Source organism: Scomber japonicus, chromosome 4 (assembly GCF_027409825.1).
Source record: "Scomber japonicus isolate fScoJap1 chromosome 4, fScoJap1.pri, whole genome shotgun sequence".
Taxonomy (NCBI): Eukaryota; Metazoa; Chordata; class Actinopteri; order Scombriformes; family Scombridae; genus Scomber; species Scomber japonicus.
In genome coordinates, this window is record NC_070581.1 from 8418719 (window position 1) to 8440924 (window position 22206).

The following is a 22206-nucleotide window of genomic DNA, read 5'->3' on the forward strand; positions in this document are numbered from 1 at the left end:
TTATTATTATACTAGCTTATAATAATACTATAGTACTAGTAGACCTGTAGTATTATAGTATCATAGTATTAAACAATTAATACTGGTTCAGTGTAAAAATCAATGAATCAAATCAATCAAACATTATTCATATAGAAGCAAAGTGCTTCACATGTGATTGACAAGCTGATAATAAGACGGAACAAGTGTAGACTAAGAATAACATAGAAAATGAATAAAAACAGGAACAAGGAACAAATGACGCGGAGAGAGGAGAAAAAGGAAAAATTAAAACTAATGCACAAAAGAAAAAGTTATTTAAATAAATAAGGGTTCTTTTGTGTTTAAATATGTTCAACATGATGAGTTTCTAGTCTGTTTTTAAACCCCAGCTACACTACAGTGTGTCAGAGCTTTTGTTAACTCTTATTATTTCACAGTGACAGGCGTTAAAGACACAACACGGAGAGGGAACTTTATAAACTTTCAGATTCACGGGGTGAAAGTCAGAGAGATGCCTCGAGGGCTAATCAAGAGGAAAGACCTTGATGTGTAGGTTAAAGCAGACTGCAATACAGCAAGGCTGCTCACACACTATACACACTACACACACACACACACACACACACACACACACACACCTATTGTGTACCATCTCTTTAAAAGACAGTCTTCAAAGAGTCTTCACTTCACTCCTCGTTATCTCATACCAGCTAACACAAGGAAGAAACTTTCACACACAAGTACACACACATGCACACATATATATATATACACACACACACACACACACACACCAATCCTTGTGAGGACATTCAGCTGTCATGAGTGTAAAAACACAAGAGCACAAACACATGCTCAGATGTGTGTCTAGAAAATTGTGTGTGTGTGTGTGTGTGTGTTTGCAAGGTGTCATACAACACAAATACAAAAGCTTCAGACGCTATTGAAAGTGTGCACACGTACAGGCAGCCATGCACACACACTACATTAGTGCAAGAGGGGAGGAATCAAGTTTCAGCGAGCTGATTATCACATGGTGTATTACTGTATGCCAGGGGAAGCTTCAGCGGCCCTGATCAACGCACCGAGGATGTGAGCAGAGAGCAGCATGAGGCTTTGCAATACGTTGTCCGGGTACATGATGAGCAGCTACAGCTTCAAACGCCTCTACTGTACACATTTCGGAAGTGCAAGCTTACAATATTCTGTCCTTCACCACCTCCTCCTCCTCCTCCTCCTCCTCTCTAACTTTCTGTGCATTTAGAACTTAACACTGCAGCAGTGATGCATATGCTAGTGGAGCTCCAACTGAGTAATGTGGAATGCTGAAAAGTGAAGTACAAAGGCTAGATTTTACTGAGCGCATGAATAGGTAGCTGCTTTTTCACTGTGGATAACATACAAGAAAAATGGCAAAGAGAAAAAGGCGGGAAATGTTGACTCAGTAGACACTTTCTGGAGCTGATAACATGAGTCGACTCAAGACAAAGACAGCTGTGATTGAAAACTGTGGCGCCTTAAAAACAAATCCACCCACACCTTCCAAAAAATGTTCACATAGGCTTGGCTATGTTGCAAATTGGTCCGACTAGTGCAGGGAATTAGATGATATAAAGTATGGATGTCACTGATTAATTGATTATTGGTTAATTGCTGTTAATAATTCAACCAATTAAAAATATATGTAGTGATAATGCAGAGGGGGAGGGACGTGAGTAACTGTCAGAAAATGTTGATCAGACTTGTTGTTGTATGCAGTTGTGCCAGCAGGTAAAGCCTCTTACTCTTTAATTAAATTGAGTTATTTATTGAGTTGCTTGGCAGTGGTGTGGTTTAGCTATCTGAGGCTCATGCTAATGCTAAACTAGTATATTGAAGAGAAGCAGCTGCTCGGTTAAAGCTGAATGCCAGACAGCGGGACTCTAATTACACACGCTTCCGACAAAATCAACACAAAAGATGAACTGTATAAGAGACACTCCCCTGCTCTGAGTATAAATGCAGTTTAGCGGTGTAAGTACATGGACAGATAGAGTTGTTGGACCAGGACATCTGTCCAGCTGAGCAGCTGTTTCCAGCAGCTGGACTAACGTTAAATACAGTCAACACAGCAGATTATTTGATATAAAACGAGTCAGGCTGGAAGTCTGTTGTGGGTAGATTGGGATAACATTTATATCAAAACACACTGGACCTACAAATTATATATATTATTTTAGTCTAAAATACAAAATGTGCAATATATTTCACTCACCACTAGAAGCAATAAACTGTACATAACTACCTTCTCTATTGCATGCTCTGTAAATAAAATAACAATAATAAAATTGAACACAAGTTACTTAAATGATCAATTAAACAACACAAACACTGATTTTAAATGACTGAGCTTCTGTCACTATTCAACAACTGGCCCAACAAACATCCACATTGTATTACACATAGCAAACAGCTGCATAACGTCCAGCTTCTTTAGAGGACATAAATAAGATCAGACTAGACATGTCTAACAATGAATTAATATTTAATCATCTAAATTGCCACAGCCTTTAACAGTTAATCATTTATAATGTTATCTATAAATTATAATCATATTTATTGGCAATGTATGTTTATACATACAAGCATTTTGACGTTGGTTCAGTGTAGTTACACAGAATAACAACACAACTATCTTCAGAAATATACACCATGACTATACAGCTGAAACGGCTTCTGTGAAGTGATTTAATAAAGTGAAGAGTGCACAGAGTGATGAGATAAATATTAAATATACATATAGTATGCAGAGGTGATTATAATTATTTACAGTGTGTTCATGCACCTGCCAGGCCCATGGGTTTACAGCTAGGCCTATAGCCTACGGGATGAAATGAAAAATCTATCTGCAAGTTATTTTCTTTAAATAATGGCTTAACATGAACATGGCCAGCTCAAGGCTAACCTTAGCTGGCCAGCTACCACCTGTAGCAAACTGTTATATATATGGCCATTGTTAATATTAACTTGTTTGCACTGATTTAACATTCAACCACAATAACACTAATCTTACTGTTGTTACTCCGTCATGTGGAATTCATGTGGAATGTTTTATCTGTCCTTTTTTTCTGCTTGGATCAACACTCATCTCATAAATTGCCTCTACTGACTCCAAATGTCGTTCTGTTGTAGTGACGGAGAACTTTAATTGCTGTGCTTTGCCAGAATTTATATGAAGTTTTTAATCTCTAATTCACAAAGCTTAATATAACAACATGAAGTAATTGATAATTAGGTCCGCCTTGAAATGTCTAGTCTCACGTCACACTGTTGTGCTTTTTACAAGGTTAAACATCAATGCAATGTTGTACAATAGATTTCATCAAATCTCACATCACAGCTAAAATGACACCAGAGAAGGCAGATGGTATTTGGAAAATCAGGACTCTCAATAGAGATTGGACAAATATTTTACTCTTATAAACTCAAAAGCAACTTGCTCTTCCATTACTGAATCTCTAGGTGACAACGACGTGACTGCTGGGACGGGAGGATAAAAGAGTAAATAGAGAGAGTAAAACTGAAAATATGTTGCATGCTGTAAAATTTTATACCCATCTCTAGAAGATATACTTTTTGTTGTTATAATACAATGTCTAAATGATGTCAATACTTGCATTTAGAGCCTTATCATCAGCATCTTCTCTTTTGCTTTTGATGGAGTCTGGGGTTAAAACTCAATGCAATGCAAAACATCCAAAGCACATAAACAAATGAAGTCTCTGAAGATGATGTAATCCTATTTACAGTCAAAAGCAGTCAGAATTTGGTTGTGTACACTACTTGAAATTTAATGATGAAACTGCAGACATTATATCGGCGTCTGACTGGGTGACCCTCTCTTGTTTACTTGAATCCTGATTTTTTGCAATTTTGAGTGAGTTTTCTTCAATTCAAAGCCTAATCAAACTTGAATATATACCAAGGGCAATGTTAATGTACTTCAAGTGCACGGTCATATTCAGAAAGTAGCAAAAATATAATGAATGCTGTCCATATATGTGGTTAGACGTTCAATTTTACTGCTTGTTTTCTGATGACAGCCCGCTTTTCTTCACTTTCTTTGAATTATTTTGTGCCTGTAAACTAAAAAAAAAAAAAAACCCAAAAGGCTGAAGGCTGCAGAGACTGAAGACATATTTGACTGTGTTTGGCTTTGAAAAGGTGTCACTTTCAGTATTGGTAGGAAAACAAGTTCGGTAGTGCTGGAGAACTTGGATTTCGTACTTTTACATCAGACATTCACTCTGAAAGCAGTTTCTAATGACAAGACTTTTCTCTGTGTAAAACCTAAAGTGACAGCACTCAAAATCCTATCAATCCGACTGTTTTTTTTTGGTTCTTAACTCCCCCAGAATAATCTAAGGAACATAAGAAAAAAATGGATTTCTTTCTTTTACATCAGACAGTAGCGCTCTGAAAATAACAACATATCTCTCCGTGGAAAACTTCAAAAGCCACCGCTCATACTGGAGTGTTTTGTCCCAAACTTCCTCAAGTGAAGTACAATATGATATTATTATTATCATTATTATTTATGGTGCTGACACAATAATTGCAATTATACTTCTGTTCCAGACATATTAACTCTAATTAATCCATTTATCAAATCTTCCCTCCCTCTATCTTCCAGATTTTGAGAAAGCGCTCACCTTCTTTGCAGCATTGATACACTGCATGTATTCCTTGGCCAGGTCTGCACACTTGAGGGTCTGCCCTCTGTTCTCCCTGTAACAAGATAAGATCTGGGCCTGCAGGCCAGAACACACTGCCTCGGTGTTGCGTGACCTGCAAAAAGAGACACAGATGTAGAGAAAGATGGTATTATATTCGGTCTCCATTAGTCAATGACAGTTTGGCTTGCAGAAACATAATGCAGATGGGCTACGATGAAGAAAAAACTATAATCACTGAAAATAATTAGAAAAAAATAACCTATAATACAACTGATGAGTATCCAGATCTAAAGTTTGAAGACTGAGCCAGAAGCATCATCTACTGTACTGCAGATCTAACTTTCAGATTTGTTGAGGATTCTTATAAGTCTTAATAAAAAGTAGTCCATCATGATGTCATCAGGTACCTTAGCTCGTTGGAGATGGATGAAATATAGTTGCAAAGGAATAATGTTTTAAGCACATTTCTTAGTGCCACACAGGCAGCAACAGGCAGCTGTTTTCAGCATATGATAAACCTGCCCGGCAGCAACCAGGAGACAGACAAACAAAGCTGGGCGACTGGCTGGTGAACATATTGAGGCATTTAGCAGCTAAAGAGACAGTTATTTCCCTCAGGAGTTGGTGAAGACAAAAACAAAGTTAAAAGGAGATTGAATATTTGACTTAAATTCATGACGTGGCCACAAACATGGCTCAAAAATAATGATAATGTTCACCTACTCAAAATGTGATGTGTCATTGTTGTGTTCACACTGCTCAAGTGACCAAAAATCAATGAATGCCTAACAAAAATGTTACCATAGCAACTACAATGTGTATTCATATATAACTTTAAAAACCTTTAATCTGGGGCAGTTAACCTCCTCCTATTGAATGCATGCTTAAAGCTTGACTACATAGGAGGTGTTTCATCTATCTCACATGCATTTAACCAAACAGACAATTCTGTTTCAATCAATACAGCTACACAGTGGAGCTCCACTGATATATCGGTCAACCGATATTATCAGCCGATATTGGCCTATCACAGATATATCGTATCAGTGTTTATGCCACCCGATATGTGCCTACATTTTAAAGATATATAGGCTGCATTTTATGTATATTTATTACTTTTTCCTAATTCAAGATTAATATCTACATTCCAGTATATACATTCCAGTCAAATTTGCTGTTTCAGAGCGCTGATGTCATTTTAAAGATTATTCTTAAACTGTAAAATATCACAGCCACCATTACATATTATTGTCACAAGTGCTTGGGAACTACATTTGAAAAAAAAGAAAAGAAGTGTTTATGTATATTTTCAGTACATATATCAATATCAGAATTTTTTTAATTTCCTAATATCGGTATTGGCATTGGCTTCAATGGGTGTTTTTACACTTTGCTGTGATCACGTATTGTGGTCTGAGGGATGTCAGAATAGGGGTGACCTACACTCAGTACTGTTCCTGAATGCATCCTGTGTAGATAAACATGGTAGCTTTCACTACGCAGTGAGTGTAGACAACTGTTAGCCACGAAAGAACAAAAAGAAAAGACTTTCAAAATAAAATTTGAAAAAAAGAGGATGAAAAAACATTTGTGAGGGGTGAGGTCTGATTAAACGAGTCAGGACAAAGACAATTAAAAAACAATTACCATCTAGACTCGCTGCAACCTGTTTAACAACCTATGGTTAGTATAGTACGTGCTTCCTTACAAATCATGCAATTAGTGCTAAATCACATTTAATTGAGTGGGTTGGATCTTCCTGATCAAATACAGCAGAAAAGTGGGCTTTGATAGATTGAATTAGCACTGCTTAATTTGATATGTGGGCTGTATTATAATTGGTCTCCGACTGTCTATCTGTGTGATTGTTAACTATGACAGGCTTGCTGCCTAGGTGCCTCACTGTAATGGATTCTGACTGATTGAAGCAGAGACAAGCGAGTTATGTACACCCACGCAGGTATAGAAAGCCAGGAACATATATCGGCCTCCTCTACACAGCACTCATGTGTACACACTTTCTCCACGATTAGCATTTAACACCCGATTTAATTGAAAGCCAAATTAAAGGTTCCTTTTTTTAGAGGGGGGGGGGGTTTGAATTCCCAAAGGAGAGCTGACCCCAGCGTTTCAATTACAGCATATCCATATCCATAGCGTGGCCGCTTTATCATCAGCAACGGTATTGAAGATGCGGTGACTGAGTTTATCTGAGCTGGGTTGATAGGGGTTAAAGAGGAAAACGAACAGAGACGGAAGGAAAAAAAACATATAAGAAGGAAGGAAGATCAAAAAGAGGAGGGAGGAAATAAAGCGTCCATTAGCGCTCTCTCCCAAGACCATTTTAAAAACACGACAGCCTATCAGATTACTCTGTCCCCCACCCCCACCACCTCCATTGGTTTATCTTTTCCTCCGTTTAATCGGACTTCTTCCTGTCTTCTCTCCAACTTGGTCTATTTTCTTACTTTTCTTTCACCCCCTCTTTCTTTTTCTCCTCTCATCACATTACCAACATAGAGAGGACGACACCAAAGCGCACCATCTTTATCTCTCCCTTCTCTGTTCGAGGCCGCCGAAGATAAGGAACTCTCCTTTAATTTGAAATAAATGGCCTTCATCAGGGAAGCCGAAGCCTCCTGATAGCGCTGCGTGGTTTATTAAAGGCACTTGAAGCAGAAAATTGGTTCAGCCGCGGCAAAAGCTAAAGCTCTGTCCACATGCTACACCAAATTGAAGGTGAGGTCTTAAATCAACAATATTAACTGAGCCGCTTACCGAAAAATAAATAAATAAAAATAAAAAGAGAGAGAGAGGGAGAGAGAGAGAGAGGGAGAGGGAGAGAGGGGGAGGAACGAGGTAAAGCTGCGTCCCTGACAGCCTGTCGAGCCACGTAGAAGGTTGTTGTTGCTGTTAATGTGTGCTGTTAAAGCGCTGAAATGTGTGTAGGAGCGCTCCTTTTTTTGGGAGACTTCTCTATGCATCTGTGAGCGGTAAATAAGACAAAACATAAACAGTAAGATTAGTTGGTTAATTAATGGCGCTGCCTATTATTTTTAATCTCCGGCAAACGGAAGGCGGAGGCGGAAGAAACGTGGAGGCCTCCGACTTGTGGACGGCGCAGACCAGCTTACGGAGACGGAAGAAGGAGAGAAATGAAAGAGCAGAAATTGGAAAATGGGAGAAGACACACACACACACACACACACACACACACACACATAAAAAAACACACACACACATACACACACACACCGACGACTACAAAAGCTTCTGGCAAAGCTACGAGACTGATAGGAAGATGCTTTTATCGCCTGTGTTTTTTGTGTTTTAGTTAATAGCTTTGGCTACACATGTGAAGCAGTTTGTCCTACATGCCATTTTATTTCTGTCCTGTCAACTACAAAGCATCAGTATCTCCACTGTGTTTCAAGCGAGTAATTAGAAAATCATGTTAACATCTCAGACAAAATAGTGCCTGAGGAAGAAGAAAAAAAAATGAAAGGAATCTTATGGCTGACTGTGAGGGACACAATACCAAACTCAAGTCTAAGACATCTTGCTTGTTTTATTATAAATTGTGACTGTAGTGTGTTGTCTCATTTTAAAATAATGCCACGTCTGTGTGGGCTGAAAGCACTGCAGAACTACCGTAGCTTTCCATGTCAATGTTTAATTATTAGGCTTTGGGGAAAATAAATAAATGTTGCACAAAAACTCAAAAGAAAAAATACCCGACTAACATGCCTCATTATGGCATTATTGCAAATTCTGTCAATAAAGCCCAATCCATCTTCATGAACAAGATGTTGTTGAGTTTAAAGCAGTTCAACAGTCCTCATTATGTGTGCTACGTGCTAATTCAATAAATCATTATTTAACATCTTAAACTTATTATTACAATATTTATCAAACACATTTTTTTGTTTCCTACATTTCGCCAAAAATGAAAGAAAGTAATCTCTGCACACCGGAGTAGTGGCAGGTGCGTAGGAGGAAAGTGCAATCAAAAGATGAAGAAAAAACCCCTCCGTTATGTTTGTTTTATGAAGTTACTGCAGTGTTTCAGTTCATCAGACATATCACAGGCAGCATTACCATACTTTAATATATACATACAATCATCATCCAATGAGACTACAGTAGAAAGATCACTGTTTAATTGATGAGCACCTGGGTTAATACAAATAGTGTATGTCACCAGTCAGATGATAGAATGGAAATGAGAAAGTACAATACAACAATAGATACACAGTACATTTAAGGACTATGATGTCACTTTATCAATAAATACGACATCTATAGAACCAATCCACCAAATGGTCTAATTCAGCCCCACTGGTTAACTTTGCAAAGTGTGAAAATTGCTGAAAAGTAACATTTCTTTTCAATATTATTTTCTCTTATCATTCACAGTCAAGGCTTCTGGTCTTCCTGTTGACATGCAGCTTGATAACTGACTCCAGATGTGAAGGACAGATTTTTCCTCAGGGGGGCTTGGACACATTTTTATCAATATTTCTTAGCAGGGTAACCCTAGATGGTTTATTATAGTCAAGTGCTGGTATGGATTATATATGTAATACATTATTTATAGGTTATTATGCAAAGGTTTTACTGGTCATGTCCACTCAAGATCAAATTGGACCGTATGTGGCTCCCCTGACACCCCTATATTAAAATGTGGTAATGCTGCCTGTGATATGCCTGATGAATGTGTGGAAGAACTGAAACATTGCAGTAACTTCATTAAACAAACAGCAGTGAATTTTTGAAAGCTGAGAGTTACTGTGCTCGAATTCGTGCATTTTGTCACTGACTAAAAGTTATATTTAGATCGCATTTAAAACCAAGGTGCATTTGTGTTCCTGCTAAATTGAATCCCAGGTGGATCTAGTTTGTTACTGTCAAGTCTGTAATCCTTCACTTATGAGTTTCAAGCTCATGTTTATTTGTCATTCCAACACAAAATACAGTTAGTCCATTGTTTCTCTTATTGGCAGCGTAATCAATCCGATGGCATCAGACAAAAAATGTTAAAAATACTTTGACCTTTTGTCTACCTTTATCTACCTCCTGTTTCTGGAGTCTGGAGGGGTTCTCTTTGCTCTGAGCTGCTTTAGTTTAGACTGACAGGTTTAACATTATTACTGCTATTTTAATACACCCTACCTGCTGTGACTCTGCAAGTGATATCCTACATTAAAGGTGGAGTGTAAAAAAAATGACAGATTGGTTGTAGTTTTAAGGGGAGTAACGCACCAGAGCTATTTCTTGTCAAAGCAAACTACCTCCTGGACTCACAGAGACAACAACGACTCCACTTACAGTTACTCCTGTAAGACAAGAAACAGTTAAAGCACATAACTCACCCTAATCTTACATTTCTGTAAAGTGCTGAGAAAATGTAATTTGCTGAGAAAATGTTTAAACCGCAGCGTAGAGGGAAATAAGTAGAGAAGCTATTCTCATTCTCCCTGAAGAACCTTGATGCTCTGCAGAAAAATGCAAGACGGTGAGGTAAACAGGTCCATCCTTATCTAGTGAGGCAGGAAATGGCATTTGACATGTTGGAGGGTCAGAATTCCTGAACAGACTACTTTACCATTACCGGTTTGATTAATACTGGTGGGGTAAAGAGAAAAAGAGAGATGATAACAAGGGAGAAAGAGGGGGGGGGGGGGGGGGTGGGAGAGGTGAAGAGGAAAACAGCGAGACAGACAGCGTTGCTTCTTATCTCTACCTTATAGCTTGTATGCACCTGCACCTTGACAGCTTTTCAATTGACTGAGGGCACACATCCTCTCTTTTCCCCCCCATATCTTAAATCGTGCTCCTTCACTCGTCCTCTCCCTCTCCATTCCTATCGCACCTGCGACCAGGCGGAGAGGGTCCTATACGTACTAGTTCTCTGACTTCACTTTGTCTCTTGTAAATACTGAAGTGGACATAGAGTACTTCATTCCCTTCAATGCCTCTCGCTCTTACTCACCCCGGATATGTGAATTGACTTTCTTCAAAAGATTGACACAGCTCTATAGTAAGATACAATAAATATGCATAGCTTCTATGAATCAGAACATTTCCATGACCTTCAAAATGTTATTTGTTGAAGAGTTGGTTTTATTTTGCAGCTCTGAAAAGTAGCAAAGTGGTAAAGAGGCTGCTTTCTACAACATGGTTATTTTTTCTATTCCATATATTTCATTTAACCCTTAACCATATTTTCACTAATTCCTTATAATCCTTATAATAATATAAAATTATTGCTTCCTTTATTAAAAGTAAGAAGTGAGAATATTTCTTCTTAATCTCTTCTGTTATGTTTCCAAGAAATAGGACTATTGGGTTTTTATTTAGAGGAATATCAAATGTGTCAACAGTTCTCTAATTGAATTTTCTCAGAAGCCACTCACAGCTTTACATGACCAGAATGTCTGACTGTGATTTGCCATCTGCTCACCACATTATTCTCTCCAACATCATAAAGTTACATTTTCTTTATACTTAACTTTGAATTTGGAGTGTCTTAAAATATTGAATTAGAATATTCTATGACTTCTTTCCCATAGTTTGACTTAGTTGTTTCATGTGTGTTTTTGCACATTTGTTGCCAGTCAGCTGTGGAGATATACTGCATCAGAGTTCATTTTACAGTCATTCTTATACACTGACATTCATATGTTTATCTTAATGTTCATATTATTTTAAAGGCACCTGGACTGGGTTGAACATACTTGAATATTGAATATTTTATATATACACACACACAAACACATAACATATAACTCAGCTTTCTCTTATTTATGAGAAGAGCTTAGATAAGTTTGCCTGGTCATAACCTGTCATGGTCTGTGTTAACATGAAGAATATCTTGTATAAGGTAATACTTCAGCTGTAAATAAAAGCAGATGACGCTGCATTTCATAATGTCAGTGACATACCTGCTTTAATATTATTTCCCCTTGCCGTTGAAACCTGGTTGCTATGTAAGTGTTCTCAGTAAAACAGCCAGGTGGAAACTCAGTGGCTTGTAATGTACACATTTGAAATTGAACTGGGTCAGAATTCAGTGAAGCACACATCTTGTTTTTTTGTCAAGCTTTTCTCTTAGAGCGCAGCCAGCAACAACTGCAGAGTAGTCTATTTTGTAACTTGCAGTGTGGACTTGGCTTGTCAGTCTTATCACTGAGTGATCTCTGAGGCTGGTATTCTCTCACACAGACAGGGAAGATCTGACAAAGACTGCCTAGTAACACTAGAACTGCCATGGGCTAAAATTTACCTGTGGAAGCTTTTCAACTGAACGTCATTATGTTTGAATAAAATATCAATGTCCCCGAATCTTTGACTTCTCCTAAAATAATACTGTGAAGCACCTCCTGTTGTTAATAATAGTAACAACCAAGCCAGATTAAAAACCCAAGCATTTACACCTATAACCACATCCAGGTAAAATGTACTGAAATAAACATATTACACAGTATATGGGCAATATATATATATTTTGCGTGGTTTATGTTAGAACCGACTAAGTTGCTAGGCAACAGCATGCATTGGAGTGTGTGATCTGACAACTACTGTACATGAAGTCATTATTAAAAAACTGCATCTCAGATCAACTCTGACTGTTACCACCAGGTAAATAATCATGAGCAGCCACTGGTGTTAAAGCATTCACAACATTTGTCTGAACAATAGAAGTGGGAGATATATCAGTATAGATTTAAAATTATACCTGGTGCTGTGATGAAGATTACAGCTGAATGCTCAACTAACTTTTGAAGCCATATTTCCAATCAATCACAAACCTTGCAAACCTGTGAGATGGGAGGGCTTATCACCCAACTCTGCAGCTCCCCTCGAATTTGCAGAACTTTATAGTGAGTTTCAGCTCATTGATTATTTGTCCATCTGCAACTTTACTGGTTTTTTTCAATCTCACTGCTCTCATAGTATCGTTTTAAGAGCTGCTTACAGCTGCTCACAGCTCTAAAAACACTACACTGTACACCACCTGCTCAGCACCAGACGGCAAACAGACATAGTAAGCGTCTAGTTAGAGGACAGAGTGGAGCATTTAAAAGCTAAAGAGCCAGATATGGTTGTCAGGTTTAGCCAGAGATAAAACAGATTGATTATTAGACTTAACATTCACTAGGTAGACAGAAACATGACTCCAAATATATTATAATGTTGCTCCATAGCTGCCAGACATTTAAATGAGCTAGCAAAATTTGGCCATGTCAACTAAATTGGTGATGATATGTCAATGTTGTGTTCATTACACATTTCAGCTGCCAATAAAATCTATTACTACCAGTTTAAAATTCATATTATTTTTGGATAGAAGTTTGGTTTTTTACAATATATGTTATCATTCTTGGTTTAGACAGCCAACTATACTGTACAGTACAATACAGTATATATGAATAATTCACTGATAGATACAATTCAATGTAAGTTTGAAGGTTTGGACAATGCAAAGATAGACAGAGACAAAGAGAATGGATAGTGGAAGTTACTGAGCTTGTTCTATCATGCCCCATTGACTTTGATGTTTCAGAGTACTACAATTTGCAGTCACTCTCTCTTTCTCCATCACTATGTTTCTCTCAACCTCTCTCGTAACATCTTTCTCTCACTCTCTCTCTTACACACACACACACATACACACACACACACACACACACACACACACACACACACACACACACATATATACACACACATACATAGGATGATGACACATTGGCCATGTGCTCTCCGGTTCCTTCAAACCCCCAGAGTGCTGGCAGTCAAAGCCCTTTTTGCTCCAAGGATTAAACTGTGGATTAACACATCACACACACTCATACACATATAGTATGCATACACACACACACACACACACACACACACACACATACATACACACACACACACACACACACACACACTTGTACAAAACACAGAATGACACAGACAGTGCAGCCAGGAGGTTTTTGGAGTCAACCACATCTTATTTTACACTAGCTTTGTTCTCAAGCTGAGCACCGAGAGAAACTTTGCGCAAAAAAAAAAAAAGTTTACAACATAAAACTAGAGTCTGTCTGAAGTTTCCCACAGACTACTCAATGGTTCTGATATCTGAAAGGTCTGAACATGTTGCTTTTCACATACATTAATTATTTAGCATGTCGGTTACTCTCAGATCTTCACCTCTCTCCAGCTAAAAATCCAGCTGAATTTTATGATTTCCAGACAACCCTGGATACAGCTGAAGCTCACACAATATGCATATATTATATTTGTTCTGAGGTAAACAAAGAGAACACTTTTTCTATAGCTGGCAATTGTTGTAGTTAATGTGACTTGCATTTGGCCTGATTCACTGACATTGGAACACCCTTATCCAAAAAAAAAACAGCTGGACAATGCTCTAATCTCACTGATCAATTTCCAAAAAGGTCCTGCTGTGATGAAAATTACATTTTCAATTTCATATGCCAAAACAATCACTAGAGCCAGAATACTGAGAGATCCTTTTTTTCATTTTTGGAGTCTCTAGGTAATACTTAATAATTACTCTAGGTAATACAATGCATGATTTCACTCAGTAAGCATGTAGGAATTTACTGAATACTGCACCTATAAACAACTGTGTAGCTAGGTTACATAGCTGAAATGTAAGGAGTAAGTAATGCATTTAATACAACTATCTGTGGATGAGATGTTCACATTTGTTATGATTCAAAGATCCCCTCCTAATATGTTTTAAGATGTGTATTAAATACTCTACTATGAACAATATGTTGTTTCTGTTATGTTTTTCCAAAATCTATGAATACTCAAATATTTATCTTTTTGGAAGTTTAACTGCTGGACACATGATGTCTCCTACTTCACTGTAAAGTCCATTCTCAGTGTTTGTTCACTAGAGACTTACACATGTGTAAGTTTAATATTGGAACAGAATTGTCTCCGAACTATTTGAGATGTCACAAATTGTGCTTGTCGGCCCCCCACCTTAAAATTGGATTTTCAATGAGCTCAAAAAACTTTCCACTTTCTGAAGATAAATGTAAAAACAGTCTCCTAGTGTCAAACTCTCTCATTCATTATTCTACACAGTGAGGCTCAAACATTCACCTGTACTAGGACCAAAAAATACATATATTTGAGTAGAGGGGGATTTTAAAGATTCCCTACAGAGAAGTTTTAAAATATATAAAATAAGATTTACATATAAAAATACTGTACTTTAAATAAGTATTTGTGTTGGATGATTTTTCTAAATAAATAAACAAAGATATGTGAGGTTTTTGACTCAATTGCTTAGGGTTACTGTTAGTGTTAGTGTTAGTGTTAATGTTTGAGATCATATTTATGCAGAAATAGAGCAAATTCTAAAGGGTTCACAAACTTTCAAGCAGTACTACATATTCACATCAACTGTAAGGTGGGGCATGAATCATATGTTAGGTTGCAGTGTCATTTATTCAGTAGTATTATGTTGGTACTGTATATCTACAGTATATCTATTTGCAGCATTGGTGGGCTCCAGAAGAAGATATAACCTCTGCTGTATACAGATCCACATCAAGCCCACCCTGTTTACTTTGCATACTTTGTCACCAAACACACAGAAACACTCTTCACCTCACACCTTAATCCACTCATTAAAGTAACACTACTGCATTCCCCGGAGGTTAGGGTTAGATTGGATTACAGAATGAAAGAGAGAGTAATCCACTCTCTAAAACCTGTAAAAGAGGCATATAATTGACCATAAAGGTATTGCAGGAAGCGTGGATCGTTTCATCTTCTCTGATAAAACACACATGGATTTAGAATACCCCCTTTTTCCCCTTACGCACACGTACACACATGTACACACACATACGCACCATCCCAACAGAGCAGAGGATTAGAGGTATTACTGTACAGTATTCCCCAGAGGTAAAAATCACCTGGTCTTCAGCATCACAAGACATCAAAAAACACGTTGGCGGAGCTGCAAATCTGAATGTACTGCGGATCTCATATTTCTAAGCTGCTGATAACAGCGTTCAGTCGCTCCAGATTACCATGTAAAAGGTGAATTAACTACACGGCTGGCACACAATGAGCTGCGTATGTACAGTGGGTACGTGTGAGCATGGGGGAAAGCCCAAAGTATGTTATTCTCAATGGGCATGAGACTGAAGTGCAGAGTTTTGTGTGTATATGCAGTCAAAGAGGTGATCTATTAGTTTTTATTCTTCCAAGTTGAATTAACTGACTGAACATTCCTGTTTAAAATTCACCATCATCTGTGTTTTGGAATAAATGTTATTGATTGGGTCTCATTTTCTCAACTCATCTAACCTTCTTCTTCTTACTTTTGGAAAACATCCATACTCAACAAAGTAATTGCTGATATTTGAGGACATGCTACAATAAAGTCCAGCAAGCACAAACCTCTGTATTTGTGAGTGACACGTGAACAAGTTGTGAGTATCTCTGTCTCCTTCATGGGTGATGGTAAGTTGGAACATACAGTAAGCTCAACAGGCAGTTTGGATGCAGCTAGAGAGAAGAATGTCCGTGTCTTAGCAGCTTAGCAGATGAGAATGGATGGATTTATGTTTTGGAGTAAAGCAGAAAAGAAAATGCATCCGAAAAGTCTGTAATAAATCCTCATGGTAGAGAAAAACTGCACAACAACAGCCACTATATTAGGTCAAAGGTGAACCAAGAAGTCTGACCCATACTGTATTTTTGGGGCTGATGCCGATACTGATGATATCAGGGAGTAAAATACTTCCAATATCGATATATTGGCTGATAATATATGTAAAGAATATACATAGATAAAACATTTTTGTAATGATGACTCAGATCTAATGAATGTATGATATTTCACAGTTTAACAATAAACTTTATTGTATAAAATGACATCAGTGCACTGAAACAGCAAACTTCTCTGGGGATTTAATTACAGGAATTAATTATAAGAACATATATTAAACTTGAATTAAGAAATGTCAGCACATATTGGACAACATATAGGTCAATATCGGCTGATAATATCAGCTGACTGATATATTGGTCAGGCTTTACTTACAATAGGACTCTTTTAAGTGTTTGTCTTTGTTTTGTATTGCAGGTGAGGTTTGGCTAACTTAGTGGTTGGTTTAAAACCTGCATGAGCTTCTGACTCTCCCAGCTGGACTTCTGTTTCAGCACTGCAGCCACTTGTTGACTACAACGTTCTTATCATCATTAGGACAGATGCAAACTCCACAAAAACAAGATTCAGAATGTAGTAAAGCAGGATTTTAATTTTCATATATATATAAATTTAAATTTTAAATTCAACATCAGAAACACACTAAATCTCTCCTCAAGCTAAAACCTACCCTCAGCAATAAGGACATCCTGAAGGACGTGAAGTATTTTGTGGTGTTTATTATTATTTTGTTCCACTCATAAACACATAAGTCTAACTTCTGTGAGCTGTGCTGATGAGATTTAGCGCGAGGGGGAAAAAGCCCGTTTGCTGGTGTGAGACAGAATTTCACAGTAAGTCAAGGCCAGGTCTCTAATTTGAATTACAGTTGGGTGTTTTACAGACTGCACTGCAGTGGCAATAATTAGCTACCTTTTCCCTAGCTGTGGCTCATTACAAGTCCACAGTGAGAGGCGAGGATGGGGAAATAGGGTATTGTTAAACTCGGCTTAATTAAAGCAGCCAATTAAAACACTTATCACATTAGTCAGGTTTGCTCTAGAGAATGAACGCATTTAACTGGTTAAAAAAAAAAAGAGAGCGAAAAGGAGCAGATCCCTATCTATCGCTGCTTATTAGTCTGCTGTGTGCATGCCTATGTAGATGTGTGAGGTGGTGGGTGTGTTTTAGAGGCCCCAAGGAATAATGTGTCCTTACTTTTTGGAATCGCAAATTAGTTTGTGAGCGTGAGTGTGTGTGTGTGTGTGTGTGTGTGTGTGTGTGAATGTGTATGTGTGCATCTTACCTCACGTTCACTTCCGTATTGGAGGCAGCTTCGTGGAATTGCTCCTTGCTCGATATGAATCTCTCCAAATTCTAAAAAGACACACGACAACACAGGAAGACACAACCAGAGAGCATTAGTTAGGAATTGTTGTTCAGCATAGTAAGAAAGTGTGTTTCTATATGTAACGTTTATTCATGGTTTTATATGTTTGCAGCATAAATGAGTTTTAAAAGAGTCTTAGAATCAGATTTTGAGCAGCGGCTTCACGTCTTAAAGCTTTTCACACAGTTTTTTTTTTTTAGCAATGATCCCTCAAATGTGGTTATCAAACTCTTGTGACAAAGATATGTAATGGAGGTATGATATTTTATAGTTCATACAGATATTCTACAGACATCAGCTCACTGAATCCAAAAACTTTACTGGGATTTTCATAATTATAAATAACTAACTATAAATAAAAAAAACACATACAGTAGAATTACAAATGTATGGATATATTTAACTTGAATTAAAAATATGAAATATACATAAAATGCTGCCTATATAACTTAAAAAAATAAAAAATATATATAGGTATACTGGTCCACATATACACTCATATCTGCCATATGCCAATATCAGCCGGTAATAGCAGCTGACCAATATTGGTTGGTCTCTATTAACAACATATGTTTAACATTATCCTGCACTGTGATAAAACACAGTGTGATGACACATCTTAATCACTTAAGTCATGAAAAAGTAAAAAAGTAATCCCATCCTTCTGTCTGTCCTATCAAATCAAACTGATAGGAGTTGATAACATAATAAAGACAGTCCTCACACATGACCAATAGATTTATTTCTGTCCTGCATTTCTTCATCTGTCTCCCCCATTTTTCTCTTTAGTATTTTGTGCCATTCAGACTTTTAAAAACCCATAAAGCAAACCACACAGGAGACCCCATGCCCCCTGGTTCACTAACACCATTTTCACACAAAACTTGCAGTATGAAGAAAAAGTTGTGAAGTTGTATTCCAGCTTCTTCTAGTGTAACTAAAGCGCAGCAATAATGAGCTGCATTACTCATACATTTTTTAAAGAAATTGTGATTTCTGACTGTGCAGCTTGCCCGGCGAGCACCAAACTCCAGGCAAGCAGGCAGTGGTATTATGATAAAACAAGCAGCTAATCCACAACAACTGCAGCCTCTCCTCGCCTGATCCTCCTAGCTTAGGCCTTCCAGCACCCAGTATCCACCCCAAATATTTAACCAGCAAACTGGACCAGCTGGAGAGGGAAGAGAAGGATGATGGGAGAAGAAGAAGGGAGAAAAAAGCTTGAAGGGAGGTAAGAGAGAAATAAAGAAACGAGAAGCAGCAGCGGCAAGAGAATAGAGGTGAACAGGGATTTTTGGGGTAAAAGTCTAAAGTAGAGTTAGAGTTTAGAGTTGCATTGGGCTCTGTGTATGTAATAGTGTGCCTGTATAAGGTATGAAGGTAAAGGTGCAACCCTGCCTGTGATAAAAAAAAATTAACAGATGTATACTTTATTGCTATGACTTGGATGTTGAATCTAAATGTATTTGAGTGTGAAAAAGAAACAAAGATTACGTAACGTAAAACTACAGCTCCTGATGGCTGAAAATAGGACATTTATTTAAGTGTTTCTCTCAGGGGAAAAGCGATGGGTGCTGAGCGAGTGACCACAGCTGTCTGATGTATTGTGTCAGAATTTAAAGCAGTTTATACGCATTCTGTTGTATGAATCTCTTGTTTTTACTCCCTCAATTAACCCTGAATAGATTCATTTGTACATCAATACATCTATCTGCTTCACTAGTCTTTAGATCTATGAGTAAAAAGAACAGGCAGATTTTTATTGCAGCTGGTTTCACGAGGTCACACGAAAATCCATCTAGTCAGGCTTCAAGTTAACTGTTGTGTCGGAACCGTCAATGGTTCAGACCAATCAGCTTCACAGACCCAGCTGTCTCGCAAGGTAATGTGATAGACAGATGATTCATCCAATCACCTGCCAAGTATGTTTTGAAAGTGCAACGGTTTCCATGACGGCTTCTCAGATGGTTCTGCGTAACAAACCATCTGCGTCAGGTTAGTCATTATGCACGACCATCAACGACTGTAGATGTATGTAACGGCATTAATTCATCACATCCAGCTGTTCTGAACCTGTGATATCTCAATTACCATCATTAAACATCACACATAGGTAATACATGAAAATTTAGTTTACATTTCTGCCTTTGGTTGACATTTTTCTAATCATAAAACAGATTAAATTGGCAACTAGTTTCTCATTTTTCCATCTACGCGACTAGATTACTTCTGGCCTGAGGTATGTTTTGAGATGTAACCAGTCTTAAAACATACTGTATTCTGTTTTTAAGGATACGTGTTTGTGTGTGAGAAAGTCATTTTGGGGGGTTTATGTAATTTACACAATACATCTGGCCTCAGGAGTTTTTGTGAACATGAGTAACTCTTACCAAAAAGACAATAAAGAGACATGGGCATATTAGAATACATTTCTAGTGTCAGTGTTATTTGTTTTCCTAGATATGAGCAGTAATTTTGGCTTTTTAGCCCAGGATTGCTAACCCAGTCCAGTATCAGTCTAATATGGAAAAATTGAAGTCAATTTCTCTGTAGGATGAACTTTCCTTTTACCTAATTCAGTGGGATGAAGCAACAACAGTGGCGTCATTGGTTGCCACTGAGACATACCGAATTATAGGGTGTTTGCTGAGTTTCTGATCTAGCAGCTGTCATCTGCTGTCTCTTTTGTTTTTTATACTAACACTGTACAGTCACCATCCTACCCTTCCTTCTGCTCAACATAAAGTATTACAGCCAAAATATTGGTGCCTTCAGTCCAAAACGATACAAAAATCTATATTAGTTCATCTCACAATGGCCAGAAACATTGGCTGTTGCTAGAATATGTTTACACATTTGGCATTAGGTCAAAGGTAGTTTTCAAGATGATGAACCACAAACCACAAAATGAGGAGCTGGCTGCGACTTCTCACTGTTCATAAATGACCAACAGAGCTGAGGTCGCATTAACCAAATATTTTCCATCATTTTGACAGATTAGAGCACTGAGGGCGATATACTACCCCTGTCCAGTTGGTAGCAAGTGTGCATATTAATAAGCTATTGTCTAGTCTAGTCTTTGATCTCATGTGCATGACCTCGTTGTCTAGCTGGCTTTATCCATCACATTGGTATCATTACATACCACTGCAAAATGTCAGAGAAGCGGAGTGTCTGAACTTTCTTTAAAAAGTTGATAAAGAGGGATTGATGCGGTGGAGGGTGAAGGACAAGCAAGTAAGACTGATAACGTTTATCACCCAGCGGAGGTTGATGTTACAGGGCAAGGAAGCAGCAGTGAGGAGGTCAAGAAGAGAGTACCAGGCTCAGTATGAGCAGGAGTTCATGTGGCTGACAATTACGAAGATAGCAAAATGTTTTGTCACAGGTCATTTCTTGTAAATGGTTTGTTCATGTTTTGTAAATGTGCATTGTTCACATTTGTCTGCTTCGGCACAATGGCCTCAGTGTTTTCTGCTCTCAATGAAAAAGAAAAAAATATGAATCTGCTTTGTGTGGTGTTGACTTGAGAAGCGACCACATGGTTGGTGTTTCTGTTCATCTTTTCTCTCTATGTCTATAAATGAATGGTCTATAAACTTGTTCTGTATGTTTGTTGTTAAATAATGAAATTAAATGCTATTAAACAAGCCTATTCATTAAAAATGAAACTTAAAATGAGTAGTACATTATGAAAGAATCTTTACGACCCTGTCCAATGGAATGATGGACAACGAGAAAGTCTTCTGCAACTTTTGCGACAGTATGTCTTTTTGCACATCAATGACATCCTTGTTCCCCCCATGTTAGTCACAGGCAGGCAGCTACTGTACTATAGCAGGTTAGCAGGCAGTTATCGAGTGTAAATGATGGATAACTGGTGAACATAGTTGTCGCAGTCTCTCTTTTCATCTTTTCTGTTCATCTTTTTTTAAGATGGGCAAACTGAGCCATTGAGTGTTAGCTTTGTAAAGTTACCCCATTCTCCCACACTACACGTGTCCAAACAACGATGGGAATAGATTTCTTACAGTTGGGGCTTCATGCAAGCTAGAAGGCTGACTTGGTTGACTTATTTAGACTGTCTATTTCCATCCAACTTGCAAGCTGCTGAACAGGATTTAGTAGAGCATCATCGATTGGTCTATCCAGACTTAATGTAGTGACTTATTATTATTACTTGCAGTTTGTGCCATGACAACATCAGACAAAGCATGTATGCACTGTATTATGAGAAAATACACATAGTTGCTTAAAAAATCACAAACATTAGTCTGCAGGTGGGTGGCAAAAAAAACTCTCAGACACACACATATGCCACTCTTTGATCCAGCTGTTAAAAGGAGCAGTCTTTTAACCCACACATACTCCCACTTCATCTAACCTTTTGGTCTGACCTGATGGTGGCAACGGCATTCACTGAGCAA

General features: G+C 37.9%; 1 protein-coding gene across 1 annotated transcript in view; it reads right to left on the reverse strand.

The window, feature by feature from the left end:
• The window catches only part of chchd6a (coiled-coil-helix-coiled-coil-helix domain containing 6a), a 93393-nt gene that overhangs the window by 18290 nt on the left and 52897 nt on the right, over positions 1–22206 (reverse strand). Inside the window, exons 6-7 of the mRNA XM_053317420.1 lie at positions 17696–17766; positions 4674–4809 (exon numbers count right to left, since the gene is read on the reverse strand). Of these exons, the coding sequence (XP_053173395.1) occupies positions 4674–4809; positions 17696–17766 (207 nt within the window). The remainder of the gene's footprint in view (positions 1–4673; positions 4810–17695; positions 17767–22206) is intronic.